This window comes from Schistocerca gregaria, chromosome 6, assembly GCF_023897955.1.
Source record: "Schistocerca gregaria isolate iqSchGreg1 chromosome 6, iqSchGreg1.2, whole genome shotgun sequence".
NCBI lineage: Eukaryota > Metazoa > Arthropoda > Insecta > Orthoptera > Acrididae > Schistocerca > Schistocerca gregaria.
The window spans coordinates 157,889,179-157,904,250 of NC_064925.1; the positions used below are offsets into that span (position 1 = coordinate 157,889,179).

At 38.1% G+C, this 15,072-nt stretch overlaps 1 protein-coding gene across 1 annotated transcript in view; it reads left to right on the forward strand.

Moving 5' to 3' along the window:
- LOC126278197 (protein ATP6V1FNB-like) overlaps window positions 1-15,072 on the forward strand; it is an 86,852-nt gene that overhangs the window by 19,811 nt on the left and 51,969 nt on the right. Inside the window, exon 2 of the mRNA XM_049978113.1 lies at window positions 7,187-7,301. Within this exon, the coding sequence (XP_049834070.1) occupies window positions 7,187-7,301 (115 nt within the window). The remainder of the gene's footprint in view (window positions 1-7,186; window positions 7,302-15,072) is intronic.

The following is a 15,072-nucleotide window of genomic DNA, read 5'->3' on the forward strand; positions in this document are numbered from 1 at the left end:
AGCTGTTTGTGCAGTAATTGCCAATGTTACTTTTGATGTGTACAACTGACTGGTAAATGTGTTCACATGGAGCAGTTAAAATTCCCAGTGTTTTGAACAGATCTTTACAATGAGCTCGACTACTATTTCTGGTTATTATTCTTGTGGATGTTTTCTGGAGTTTGAAAATTGTGTTCATATTTTGTGGATTTGTTCCCCAAAAAAGAATGCCATAGCTAAGAATTGAGTGTACATATGAATAATATGTAACTAAAAGACACTGCATGTTACACACAGATGATAGAATTCTAAGGGCATAACATGCTGATGACATTCTGTTTGCAAGTACCTTTGTGTGTTCGCAGCACTTCAGCTGAGAGTCAATATTCATTCCTAGAAATTTTGCATTTGTTACACAGTCTATAGAGGTGCCATCTACATTTAATTTAACATTGTCATTTTTCCTCTTCAAACTGAAGTTCATGGCATTAGTTTTCTTTATGTTTAATGTCAATTTGTTGCTTATTGACCAATCGTAAACTTCCTTGAGAGTTTCATTTGCTTTCTCGGTAAGGAGTTCTCTTGTTCTCTCAGTGACTATAATATTGCTGTCATCAGCGAAGAGAATTTTCTCACCATGAGTAACACTACTGGGAAAGTCATTGATGTATATCAGGAATAGTATTGGTCCTAATATGCTACCTTGTGGAACCCCTATATTAATATGTTTTGGTTCTGATAAGTATTTTACTAAATGTTTAGATCTATTTGAAGTATGTGTTATCTCTACTCTTTGTACCCTATCTGTTAGGTATGATCGAAACCAGTCATTAGCTACCCCTCTTATTCCTAATGCTTCTAATTTATTTAATAGAATCTTGTGGTCGACTGTATCAAAAGCCTTAGAAAGATCCAAAAATATGCCTGTGACACACTCATCTTTATCAAGAGCATTAAGTACAACTTTTGTGAATTCTACTATGGCTGACTCCGTATTTTTGCCACTTCGAAAACCAAACTGTGATTTGCTTAAAAGATTGTATTTATTCAGATAATTCATTAATCTGTCTTTCATAATTGCTTCTATTATTTTTGAGAACGCTGACAGCAGGGAAATGGGCCAGTAATTTTCTATGTCTTCTGCATTACGTTTCTTAAGCAAAGGTACAACTCTTGCCTGTTTTAGCTGCTCTGGAAATGTCCCTGATGTGAAGGATTCATTTATTATATTTGTTAAAGGGCCTTGTATAATCCCTATGCATTGTTTCAGTACACACATTGGTACATCATCTAAGCCTTCTGACTTTTTATTTTTTAGCTTTTGAACAGTTTTATTGACTTCATTCTCTGTGGTTGGAAGTAACATCATTGTATCTAGTGCAACAATTTTTGCAGGTGTTATATTTGTTTTGGGGAATTTTTGCTGTAACTTCTCTGCAATACTTGAAAAATGCTCGTTTACATAGTTTGCTAAGTGTTGTGGATCATTTATTACCTTATCCCCCTCCCTTAGCAGTATGTTATTCTGCGTTTGTTTGCCTCTCCCCGTTTCCTTTTTTATAACATCCCAGACTGCTTTGCTTTTATTCTCTGCATTATATATTATTTTGTCATTAAATGACTTTTTTGCAGCAATCAGCACCTTCCTATAAATCTTTTTGTATCTATGATAGAAATTTAAGAATTCTGGATCATTGTGAATCTTTTTCATGGAACTGAGGTGTTTAAGTGTTTGGGAGGACTTCTTAATACCTGCTGTTATCCATCTGTTTTTGTGAGATGTTGATACAGTAATGCATACTTTTGGAAATGCTGTTTCAAAGTTCAATTTAAACAATGTGGAGAATTTGGAGAATTTCATATTCACATTGGTTTCCTTATACACTTCATCCCAGCTTTGTTTTTCTAGTTCTTTTGAAAAATCTTTTATTTTGATTTCTGATAGATGTCGTTTATAGGCTTGTAGTTTAGGGAATGATTCGATGCCTGATTTTACTGTTGTTATTTGACAGAGATGGTCTGATAGTCCGAGATCTTTTACAGCTACATCACATTTTTCCCTGTCTATATTTGTGGCCACATGGTCAATTACTGATGCAGTCATTGTAGTAACCCTTGTTGCACTATTGACCAATAGGGACATGCCAAAACTTTGAAGGATATTTATGAAGGTGCTGCTGGATTCATTTATGATATTAGTGTTGATGTTTATGTCCCCACACAGAATTATGTTGACCTTTGTACTTGAGACTTTATCTAGAACTTCTGTTAATTTATTGAAAAAAGTGTCCACACTACCACTGGGAGATCTATACACACACAAAATGATTAATTTCTTGGTGATATCGAGCCCTGATAATTCAATAGCTGATATTTCAATGTGTTTGTCTTCACTTACTGTACTGAGGTCATGTCTAGATTTGAACTGTGTTCCTTTTCTGATATAAATGCATGATCCTCCACCCCTTGAAGTAGTTCTGCAGTAAGAGTTTGCCCTTTCATACAATGATAATACTACATGTTGGATTTCTGTGTCTCTACACCAGTGCTCAGTAATACAAACTACTGTGCAGTTCAAAGATTGGAGCTCAACTTCTAATGCTTGTATTTTATTTTTTATTGATTGCATGTTTTGATGGAGGATTGTTAAGTCTGTGAAATGCCCCATGTTACTCTTTCCGATGGTTTGTTTTTCTTTGTGACATCTGGTATGTGTGATTTTTGAAGTGTTATAATCTGTCTTGTGAGTGATTGTTTCAGTATTTTTTGAACTGCTAGAGATACTCTTTAGGCAGAGGAACCTGTTGTCTGGCTTTATCCTAAAAAAGACCTACTTTTCCTACCTATGACAACAGGTATTTGACCATGTGTGGCCCGAGATCCACCCCCTATACTTTCATGAATCAGCTGTACCAATCTTCCCTTCCCAGTCCTGTTTAGGTGTAGGCCATGCCTAGTGAAACCCCATCTGTTGATAGTCCCGACGGGCACCAGAGAAACATGAGCAAAGTTGGCCATCCTCAGAGCCATCCCCAGCCCCACATTGATTCGCCTCACAGCTCCATCAAGGCGTGGCTGATCATGACGCCGGAACAGCTCAACAAAGTGTACATTGGTGCCATGAGTCAGGGAAGCTATCTTGTCCAGGTCACCACCTATTTCATATGCCCCGTCCCTGTCCAAACTGTTTCCCGCCCCACCCACTATCACTACATGGTCCTCTTTTGTAAAATCCTTACATAAAGACCCTAGGTCCTCTATCACATGACTTAGCCCTGCATTTGGTTTGAAGATACTGGTGGTCTGGTACGCTGCCCCTAAACTTTCCTGTAACTGAGGGCCTACACCTCGCCCATGGCTACTACCTAGCAGCAGCACTTTCTTCTTCCTAACACTTTGTACATTCCTAGGCTTCTTGGCCTCGGTTGAAGTGTGCTGCACATTTCCTGCTCCTCGTTCTACCTGAGGCTCTTCTCCACTTAACTCTGGCAGTGGCAGATACCTGTTTTTGGTGTTGATGATAAAACTATCAGATCGCGTTCTCTTTCTTCCTATCCTCCTACCAGCTGCCAGTTGCCAACCACCCTCCTCCCCCCTATTTCCCTTGATCCTTATCAGTTCCTTCCTTGCTTCCTCCAACTGTGCCTGAAGGGCACAGATTTTCCTTTCCTGCTCCCCAATCAAGATGTTCCTACTGCATACTCTGCAGTTCCAGGAGAGAGCCTCTTCTGTTCTCCCAACATTCTCCCCACTGCATCCCCCCCAGTGAAAATATTTCCTACAAGATTGGCAACAAATCCCTCTACTCACTACCCTATAACAGCTCCCACATTTCTCACTCATGGTCAGTTTCGAAAGAATAGTTAAGTTTAAAGAATGTTTTAAATTTGTCAAGGTCGCGAGATTGTATGTATGCAAGCAAAAAAAACGACACAAAGATCTTATGTGCGGTGGTTGTTGTTTTTCTACTGATTTAGAGATGTAAAAACAGAAGAATGAATTTGTAATTACTTTGCTTTTAGAGAATTTAAGTTATCAGGCTATCGAAATGCATACTGAATAATACAGAGACTCTAATGCAAGTACTAGACCATTCGGTGCTATTGAGTACCGAAACGATCGGCACAATGGCGGAAAGATACAAAATAGGAACCCTGTAGAGAAGCAGTAACAGCAGAATGGTTCGACAAGGTGAGCTCAGTTACTTCAAAAGCGGGCGACGCTTGAGTAACAAATTCATCAGGATTTCACCTCTTCTAAAACAAGAAACAACCACAACGAAACCAAGACCAGGCAGACCTCACATACTGACGGACAGAGACCATCGAGCATCACGGAAGGTGGTTCTAAGAAATCGCATGAACTAGTGGAAGCAATCACTCGTGAGTTCCATAGTGCTACCAGCAGCCCAGTTAACACAATGACTGCGTGTAGAGTGTTAAAAACACTGGAGTAGAGTGGTCGAACAGCTCCTCATAACCCACACACTTCCGTAGTCTATATTAAGCGACGCTCATAATGGTGTCAAGAGCAACGCTACTGAACTGTGGATTACTGCAAACGAGTCATTTGGAGAGATTAACCACGCAGTACTTCGTGGCAGTCCGATGGAAGGGTTTGTGGTTAGCAAATCTATGGAGAACGTTACCTATCATTAGGTGTAGTGCCAATAATGAAGCACAGAGTAGGTGGTGTTAGGGATAGACAAGTTTTTCGTGGTTGGGTTGTAGTCCCATTATGGTGCTGAAGAAAACACCAAATGCGGGAGGATACGAACACGTTTCACAACATCGTGTACTGCAGATCAAAGAATCATTTCAGTTATTGGGCAAAAGTAGAATTGAGCACGCCCTTTCTGAAGCCGCTCGTCTGACACCAATAAATTCAACGAAAAAGTTGCATCCAACAGGAGAGCATTGGCTTGTATTATTCAGGCAATTGTATTTCTTTGTAAACAAGAACTAGCCTTTCGCGCCCATCGAGAAGATGAAACATCAAAAAAAAAAAAAAAAAAAAAAAAAAAAAAAAGCTATGAGCACTATGGGACTTGACATCTATAGTCATCACTCCCCTAGAACTTAAACCTAACTAACCTAAGGACATCACACAACACCCAGTCACCACAAGGGAGAGAAAATCCCTGAACCCGCCAGGAATCGAACCCGGTAACCTGGGCGTGGAAAGCGAGAACGCTACCGCACGACCACGAGCTGCGCACATGAATCCGCCAGCTACAATGGTAACTATATGGAAATGTTGGATTTACTGACTCAAGGAGAGCAGTTAATTCAAAACCATTTGTCATCATCCTCAACCTTTAAAGGAACTTCTCCAGATGTACAGAATGATGTAATAGAATTGATAACTCTGGCAATAATGAGAAAATAAGATCTAAAATTCAGAACTGCAATTTCATTTCGATCCAAGCTGATGAAATATTAGATGTGTCATGCAAGAGTCAAATGAGTATAATATTCAGATACTGTATTGCAGACAAAATTGAGGGAAGATTCGTTGAATTTTACGATGTTTCTAGAGATAAAATTGCTGAAGGTTTGTCAAACGTTATTCATGCAGTATTGAAAGAATGGAATGTGGAAAGAAAAGTGGTTAGTCGAACATATGATAGCGCTTCAGTAATGGCGGGCAGAGAAAGAGGACTACAACAATTGGTGAAGCAGTTCTGTCCCTATGCGCTGTTTGTTGTTATGCACACCAACTGAATTTGGTACTGTTACATGCCTCCAAAATCCTACGACAAGTACGCATGTTTGTAAATGATTTTACTGCATTCCATTCGGTTTTCAGCAAATCATCAAAACGAACTGTATTGCTAACTGAGAAAGGATTTAAACTGCCACATGTAAGCAGCACCCGCTGGAACTTTCATTCAAGGGCAGTTTCAACAATAGCTAGTCATTTCTAAGAGCTATATAGTGTTTTTAATTATACAATTGATGATGCAGACTCTCAGTGAAACCCAGAATCTTTGAGCTGTGCTGTGAGAATGAAACGACGGATGGATGAGGCTACGTTTGCCTACTTGCTTTGTTTATGTTGTTCATTTCTTTAATGTTCTTCAGTCAAAATCTCTCAGTATAACTGCTTGCCACGACGAAATAAGAACTGTTTTGAGTAACTTACGACAATTAAGAACGGGAACATTCGTTGATGAATGCATTAAATGCAGTTTGTGTTTGAATGGCAACTTATCATTCCGTGACAATCAAAAGACATCTCTCAGGGCACTAACTTACGAGATACTGGATTTGCAAATTGTTCAGATGGAAAGAAGATTTCAAGAGTTTCCCCAAATTCAGTTTGTGAACTTTTGAACGAAAAGTGTTTCCCGAACTATCAAAAAGAATTCGCAAAGTTGAAACTGATTCACTTATTAGAACAGTACCCTTTATTCAAACAAGAACAACTTGAAAATGTACTGTGTAACATATACATTGATGTGAAAAAAACACTTATTTCCAAGAATCCTCTTAAAGTACATAGTCAACAATGATGTAGACTCTGTTTATCAAGAAACAACGAAGTTCCTGCGTTTGGTTTTGACCCTAACCGCAACTACAGCAAGCAGTGAACGAAGCATGAGTACTCTTAAACGAGTGAAGAATTATTTAAGGAATTCAATGTCCAACACCCGGCTGTCGTGTTTGAGCACGTTAGTAATAGAAAAGACACTACTTGGAGAGCTACCCAGTGATTAGATCTTTGTAGACCGAGTTATAGACTCATTCGTGGAAAGAAATGGCTCATTGCACTTATGTACAAGAAAATATAAGTGCTTCTTCTCTTGCTGCTGGAGTTCTACAAATTTGTCATCGTTCTTTGAACAAGTTAGTTATTATTATTATTAGTGGCGGTGGTAGTGGTAGTGGTAGTAGTAGTAGTAGTAGTAGTTGTTGTTGTTGTTGTTTTATTTGATGCATTTTGTTTCATTTGTTTAAATTGTTATTTATTGTACTATTTTGTCTCCCTATAATAAATGTAGAGTCTCCCCAACCTTTACAGCCACGCTACGCCACTGCTTTCCTTACCTAATAAAATGCTTTAGATGTGATGCCACATAAAAGAAAATGACTACACAAACTCCCTCTGCTGAAAGCTCTATCCCCGTCTCAGCTGAGCGAAGAACGTACTTGTAAGAACGAGATCACAGAGGATGAACAAACCTTACCAGCTTTGTTTCTTTCAGATAGAGACTTACCTGGTGCCTCAGAAACTTCCTCCGCTCCCTAGCACCGACCCTCGCTGCACACTGCATACCATGCGGCCAATTCCAGAAGACCATGAGAAATTATTGTACACAGGTAACGACTCGGCTGTGATGGGACTAGTTTCCCTGTCCTAGTAAGCAACTGAGAAACTAGAAATATCAGTAAGTGTTTCTAGTGTACCATTCTCCCTATTGCAGTCTTGTTTGCAGTGAATGATTTCAGAGACAATATTCGTATTAAGTAACCGGTTTTTGCCGTGCGTGACCAACTTCAGATCGCCTTCATGAACAACATAACTCCGGAGAGTGTCGCTACAAGTCAATAATTTTAATAATGATTTGCTCTTTTGGGCACTACAAGTGAATTTCGCTGCGCTGGTGGTGCTCGCACTGCATTATGACTGCGAAAGATAGGTAGCACAGATAGCAAAGGTCAAGAAGGGAACAGCATTTGAAATGTCGTGCTACAGACTAATGCTGAAAATTAGATCGGTAGACCAGATTATTAATAAGAGGTACTGAATCGTCTCGGAAAGAAAAGATGTTTATAGCACAACTGGACTAAATTAAGGGATCGGTTGATAGGCCTTCACTTAAGGCATCGAGGAATTTCGTAGGCCCCCATGAATTCGAGCCCCGGTATTTCGAGGTTCCGTGTAATTCGAGCTGGATTTTAAGAAAATTAAAATTTTACATAAAACAAGAGTAAAAACCTGTTTTCATACGTTTTACGCACTTTCAAATGTACCAAATTTTGAACTTTCTTTCAATTTTCCGTGTAAAATACCGGTAAAACTGCCCCACTTATGGTTTTCGTTCACAATGAATAGAAATAACCTTGGCCCCAGACTTCTGATGCATTTCTATTACAGATGGATAGGTTCCATTAGGTTTCGAGGGTTGCACTTGCTCTTTCTTTGACGATCCTTCACTGATTGGTACCGCCTGACAATCAATTGTAACATCCTTATTGTTACCACTTTTTTGTGACTATTCAGCAACAGTGGTGCTTAAAATCACTACGCCTAACTAACAATACAGTACACCCTTGCTGTACGTGTATGTCTGTTGGTTGTGTACTAACATCTGTATTGTAATGAGCCCACCTGTACGTGTATGTCTGTTGGTTGTGTACTAACATCTGTATTGCAATAAGCCCACATGTGTCACATTAATTTTAAAGAATTGTATGTATGTACCGTGTACTATTCATGTGTAACTGTGGGTTTTCTTAATGTTTTAATTTATACATTACAATGAGTGGCTGGAGTAAGAGGAAATTTGTGCCGTTGAATGTGAAACTGGAGGTTATGGAAACACTAGACAAAGGAGAAATATTGAAAAATATTGCTGCTGAGTATGGAGTCGGTGAATTGACAGTTGGAGATTGGCGAAGAAACAGAGACAAGACTGATCTTCGCGATCTGTACGCAGAGAATCCATATGGGAAACACTTGGAAGAGTGCAGCTGACTTTTGACTTTTTTGTTTAAACCTCTCTGTTTGTTTGCCCCTTCTGAGAGAGTCATTCACAGAAAAGTCGCTGCAAGCACTGATCGACCTGCTAGCCGATAGGTTGGCAACGTGGCAACGTCGTTTAGCAGACCTACTTCCCCTAGCACAGTGTCGTGCTGCGCCATGTGCAAACGAATCATACTTGCTTCTGCAGGTTAGGGGGAAGTAAAATAGGAAGTACACAACATTTCTTTTACAAGTTACAAAGAGTTGCAAAGAGCACTAAAAATGATGATACAGATAATGTAGAAAACCACAGACCAATTTCTTTGTTATCTTGCATTTCCAAAACCATAGAAACGATAATGAAAAAAAACTATTGTAGTATCTAAACAAATACAGATTTCTCTGCAATTAACAAATCGGTTTCAGGTCCGCAAGAGACACACAGTCAACTACACTACAGTTTACTTGAAGTCGTACTCGAAGCACCAGACAAGGGCGTGAACGCAACAGGCGTTTATTTATAACTGTCAAAGGCATTTGACGCAGTTGACCACTGAATTTTATTACGCAAGTTAGAACTATTATGGATAAGAGATATGGTAAAGAACTAGCTTGTCTTACTTGGAAAACCAGGTGCAAAGAATTGAAATGTCATATGTTTCTAAAAGACTAGTAGTAAAAGATTTATCAGATTCGAAACATATTTAATGTAGGCGCCCTCCAGGGCAGTTTATTGGCCAAATTATCTTCCTTATGTATGTAAATGATATTTCACAGAGTGTCAGGCACGGAGAAAATATGCTATTTGCTGATGAGAGTACCGTAGTTATTACAAACAAAAATTTAACACAGTTAGAAAAATCTAATTAAGCTCTTAGAGACGTCCATAACTGGTCATTAAAGAACAGAGTAACTTAAAAAGTGAAAAAGACAAATTGTATAAACTTCCGTCTAAATAAAAAATCCAATGCTACTGCATTGAAAATAAACAACGATATACTAAATTGTGTAACTGGTAGCAAATTCTTAGGGTTGAATGTAGACCGTCAGTTGAATGGACAGAACAGGTGAGGATTTTGGCCAAGAGGCTATCCTCAGCATGTTATGCCCTAAGAATCCTTGAGCCAGAATGCAATACTTCATGTCTCAAAGTAGCGTATTTCGGATATATGCCTTCAACCCCTAGTTATGGGGTAATGTATTGGTGAATAAGTGCTGGGAACATCAGACTATCTTCAAGATACAGAGAAGAGCTGTATTAAAAATAACGAATAATAGTAACAGGGCATACTTTAAAGAATTGTTCAAAAGGCTATAAATTCTGGTTCTGTCTGAGTACATTTATCACAACATAATGTAAATAAGAAAAAATCTTAATCTATTCACCAAAAACAGTACAATGGAATACCATAGAATCAAATCCAGACACTGTTTCCATCTAAAGAGAAGCAATAAGTCAAAAACTCAAAATTGGTATTATACCATGGGATAAAATTGTACATACAATAGACTGCCACAAAAAAGTAAACATGTAAATGATCCCCACACCTGTAACCAAATGCTATATTTAGGAAATAATAGCTATTAAACTGCAAATGAATATTTAAAATAACTAGAGAAAGTAGCCTAACTTTCATGAACACTGTCCAACCTAACAATTTATGACATGATTGCGAAAGTAGGACTAAGTATAAGAACTATAAATACTGTAAAAGACACGTTCATTTTAATAAGAAACATTGTGCAAACATATGACGACACCCATATAATGTATATTGTTCTACAAATGAATAAATAAATGAATCAATCAATAAACAATTATAGTTGCCATTGCAGAGATTATTCTTCACATCAACTTCCTGTGGTGTAATCATCTGGACAGCGCTAATAAAAGGTGTTGGTAAGTCGATTTCCAACTTAGGCACGTGTAAAGTAGAACATGCACACCATATTTCACTCATTTCGCTAGAAAAGATACTTCAGTTGCCTACAAGTGTTCAAATGGCTCTAAGCACTATGGAACTTAACTACTAAGGTCATCAGTCCCCTAGAACTTAGAACTTCTTAAACCTAACTAACCTAAGGACATCACATACATCCATGCCCGAGGCAGGATTCGAACCTGCCTACAAGTGTGACAGAGACACTGACTATGTGCTATGTTGTTGCTGTGGCTACATATTTGCTTTCATGAGTGCTTGTCTCCCATATGACACATAATTACCCCCTATTTACTACAAAGTGAACATAAGGGATGAAACCTATGCAAATTCCCATTCCAAAGCATGGTGGGAAATTCTGGTGTAGTTCAGAATACGATGCAACCTGTCAGGTCTGACCCTCATCTCACTCAATAAAGCTGCTGTGAAGTCCATCAATCACATGTTTTTCCGACTACTCAAAATCGATTACTTAAGAACTGTAGCATTTGATGTTAATATGTAACAATTAAGTGTTAGGTATTCTGAGTACATTTTGTTTTGAGATGGCTGTAATCCATTTCTTGAGGCAGGATTCGAACCTGCCTACAAGTGTGACAGAGACACTGACTACGTGCTATGTTGTTGCTGTGGCTACAAATTTGCTTTCATGAGTGCTTGTCTCCCATATGACACATAATTACCCCCTATTTACTACAAAGTAATCATAACTGCAAAAATTGTACTCGTCTGATTATATTGTAGCAGCAACATTTCTTTCTGTGCAACCATCAATAAAATTATATAGAACATGTCACGTATTACTCTGATCACACTGTCATTCTGTTACTGTTGGACCATTGCAGCTATAGAGCTTGTACGGAGCTAGGTAAAAGGGTATATCATTTCTACATGAAGCTCTGTGGGTCTTCAGAGAGAGACCCTGGTGAAATGCAGAAGTACATCTCGTGAAAGGAGGACAGAAAATATGAGACTTTGAACACTTTATAGGTCCTACTAATGATCGTCTTCTCATTACTGCATCATATGATAAGCGTAAAATGTTAAACACTCCCAGGGGACATCATGCTACTACCCTGCAATTCTACCTCTATCTACATAAATAAAAATGTAAATGTTCATTTGTCCAACATCGTGTGTCTCTGATGTATCTCCGAAAGTGCTTAACCAGTTGCTTTGAAATTTTGACACAACGTTGCATTCCAATACAGACATGTTTTAGGTACCTATTTCTGCAACGTTGTGACTTTCTGTAACGGCGTTTCCCTGTTATTAACTTTATAAAAAAATTATGTATTACACATATTAAACAATAGGTATATAAAAACACACTTGTATTTCAATGCAACGTTGTTTCAAAATTTCAAAGCATTCGGTCAAAAACATTATGAGATTTGTGAATACGAACATTACGTATCTATGTAAGTACAAATTCAGATGTTCGTTTCTTCAAAATCTCATATCTCCAGAAGTTCTTCATGGATTACTTTCATATTTTGACACAACATTGTTTTCGAACACTCGCGTGTTGTTATACCTACTGAAAGGCCCTCTGGTAAATATGTAATATGTACGTAATAAAAGGGGCAACTTTATAAAAATGTAAATGTTGGTTTTCTCAAAATCGTTAATTTCAGAATGTTCTTGACCAATTGAATTCTCAGGTGGGCATGTTGCCTAATTCTTCAATACATGTATATTTTTAACACACACACACACACAGGGAAATCATTCTTACCAAAAATCTCAAGACACACCTTTCTGATTTACACATTGCTGTAATAAATGTTTAGACACGTTGTTAGCAAACAAGAAAGTTGTCTTTATGGTTTATTGGTTTATGATTAGAATACTACTTCAGAATCTGAATTTGCAATAACAATAAACAAAGCTCAAGATCAGAGAAAGAGAGGAAGAGTAGATGGACAGTGGGATTGGAGAAAACGGACATACAAAACGGGAAGGAGGAGATTGACGGAGAGAGGGACAGGAGAAGATCGAGAAAGAGAGAGAGATGGGGTAGGAGGAGACGGTGATGGACTTAGAGAGGAGTAGAGAGAGGGGGTAGTAGGAGATGGAGAAATAGTAGGGGGAGTAGAGGATGGACATAGAGAGGGGGAGGAAATGATGGAAAGAAAGAGGGGGAAGGAGGAGAAGATGAGCAAAAAAAAAGGATGAGAGGGAGATGGACAGAGACAGGGGAGTAAAAGGAGATTAGGATGTATGTCCAGATCCCATACATAGTACAGGATTGTGTTTCTCTTTTCTTTCTTCTTCATTTAAGCAAATTAAGCCACAGCGAAGTGTGGCTGGGCACAACTAGTCCTTGATAATGGTTTTAGTTCAGCGAGGAAAAGTGTCCATCACCCCATCACGTATGCCATATCCAGCTGATGGCAAAAACGTAGATATAAGTTCAGAATATAAATAAAGGACTACTTAAGAATTAATCAGTATAAGCGGTTGTATCGATTGTGGCGTGCATATCTCCCACTGCTGTAGATAATTATTTGGCACACCGCCATTATTCTATGAGATGCAGTCTCATTAGGCGTACTCATAGTTGCACACAGCAACAGAATTAATGTAAGTGTCTGTGTAATTTACTGTAGTATAATATTTTGTGAATACTGTGATATTATGTAATCTTGTGTTTCATTTATGTTGCAAGCTATTGTTCCAGTTAAAAGGCGTCTTGGCAAGGCTAAGGTTCCGTGTTACAAATTATATCAAAGGTCCAGTACGAACCAAAGCTTTGGAATTATTCAATCTACGAAATCCAATAAAGCAATATTTACAGAAAAATCACTCACGGTCAAACTTACAATGAATGGACCTTATGCAAAAAGCCATTGTCAAGCACACAAAGTTTGTATAAACTGATCACATACTATTGTCATTCTTATTATTATTTAAATTAAAAGGAAGGTGAGCGTTGGCCAAAATATTGATGTTTTATTGATAGGAGAATCGATTTTCGATCACATAGTGATCATCTTTAGTGCTGTATAAATTAAACTCAGACACTGGTATCAAGTTATCAATAACCAAAACTGAGAAGCTGATCTTCCTTTTAATTTTACATATATGGTCGTTTTGCACACAGCACTCGATGGAGTCACCAATCAATTATTATAATTTGTTTGTTCTTCGATATTCTCAAACCAGACAGGAAAAGCCCCTATAAATCAAACAACTTGCAGGGATGATGATGCCACATTTCACCTGCTATTCCAAATATCCCTCGAAATTTAATGTGTGATTAAGATTGGGTGATTTAGAGGGCCAGTCGAGCTGCAATAGGGTATTTGAATGTTTATCAGTCCATAGAATGTATACGTGCAGAATGTATACGTCCACTACGTATATGTCATGAAGATGTAGAAGAAAGGGCAACACTTATTGAGCTCTTCATCCAGGCCATGAAGGCCCAATGGATGTCCACCGGCCTCTGTGTCATCCTCTGCCTTGCTGCATCGTGCGGTATGGAGGGGCATGTAATAACCACAAAGGGCAACACTTGGTCGCCGAAAATGTTGAAATAAACATCCTGTTTAGAGTTGCTCTCCGTCAAAACTACGGTTCGGTAGATCCAGTACAGTACATAAATAACGTAGTAGGTAGTAGGACAGTGGGTGGTATTGGTAGCAGTGGTAGGAAAGAAACGTAAATGAATGGGTAAAAAACTGGGAGCCGACGCGTTTCTTTTTTTTTCTCGTAGTTACAATCGCACACCGTTCAGCGTTACTCTATTGTTTATTTTATTTCTGTACAAAATACAGATTGCATTTTATAAGTAATAAAAATTAGTTGACTACGTAACCTGTGCAGTTTTATGTAACCAAAGCAATTACTTTTGATGCTAGGGGAGTTTACATGTACAAACACAAAAAATCTATATAATCATTGTTCTTATTTTGAACTCAATGGAACGTGCTAATCTATATAATCTTTGTTCTTATTTTGAACTCAATGGAACGTTCTTCATCATGGCAATAGGCAAGAATTTCCTGTTATTATTGATGACTGAGAAAGTTGTTTAACAATAACAGGAACATGTTTTATGTAAACTCGACGAAGTACTGAAGCTATGAAATGTTTTCGTTTTGCGTTTTTCTTCACATTTTTCCTTTTTTAGGAAATTGCGTTTTCTATCGCTATATGATAAACCTGTATTTTCTTATTTATTTTTATCCCGGCACTGTCTCTTTCACGTTAGAGATCAACAATTTTCGAATAAAACCTCAATGAAACATTGAAAATTTCAATATTGATATAAATACTGCTTGTTTCTAACTAACACACCGGAGGATAATTATGTAAAACAAAAATGTTTCTAGGTTATGCAGCCCTTTACACACCCTCATTCCGTTTCTGGACAGCTCACCGCGTCGGTTTCTGGGGAATCTAATAAGATACTGATGACATATGCAGACAAAATGATCGAAATGAAGTAACGTCCAAT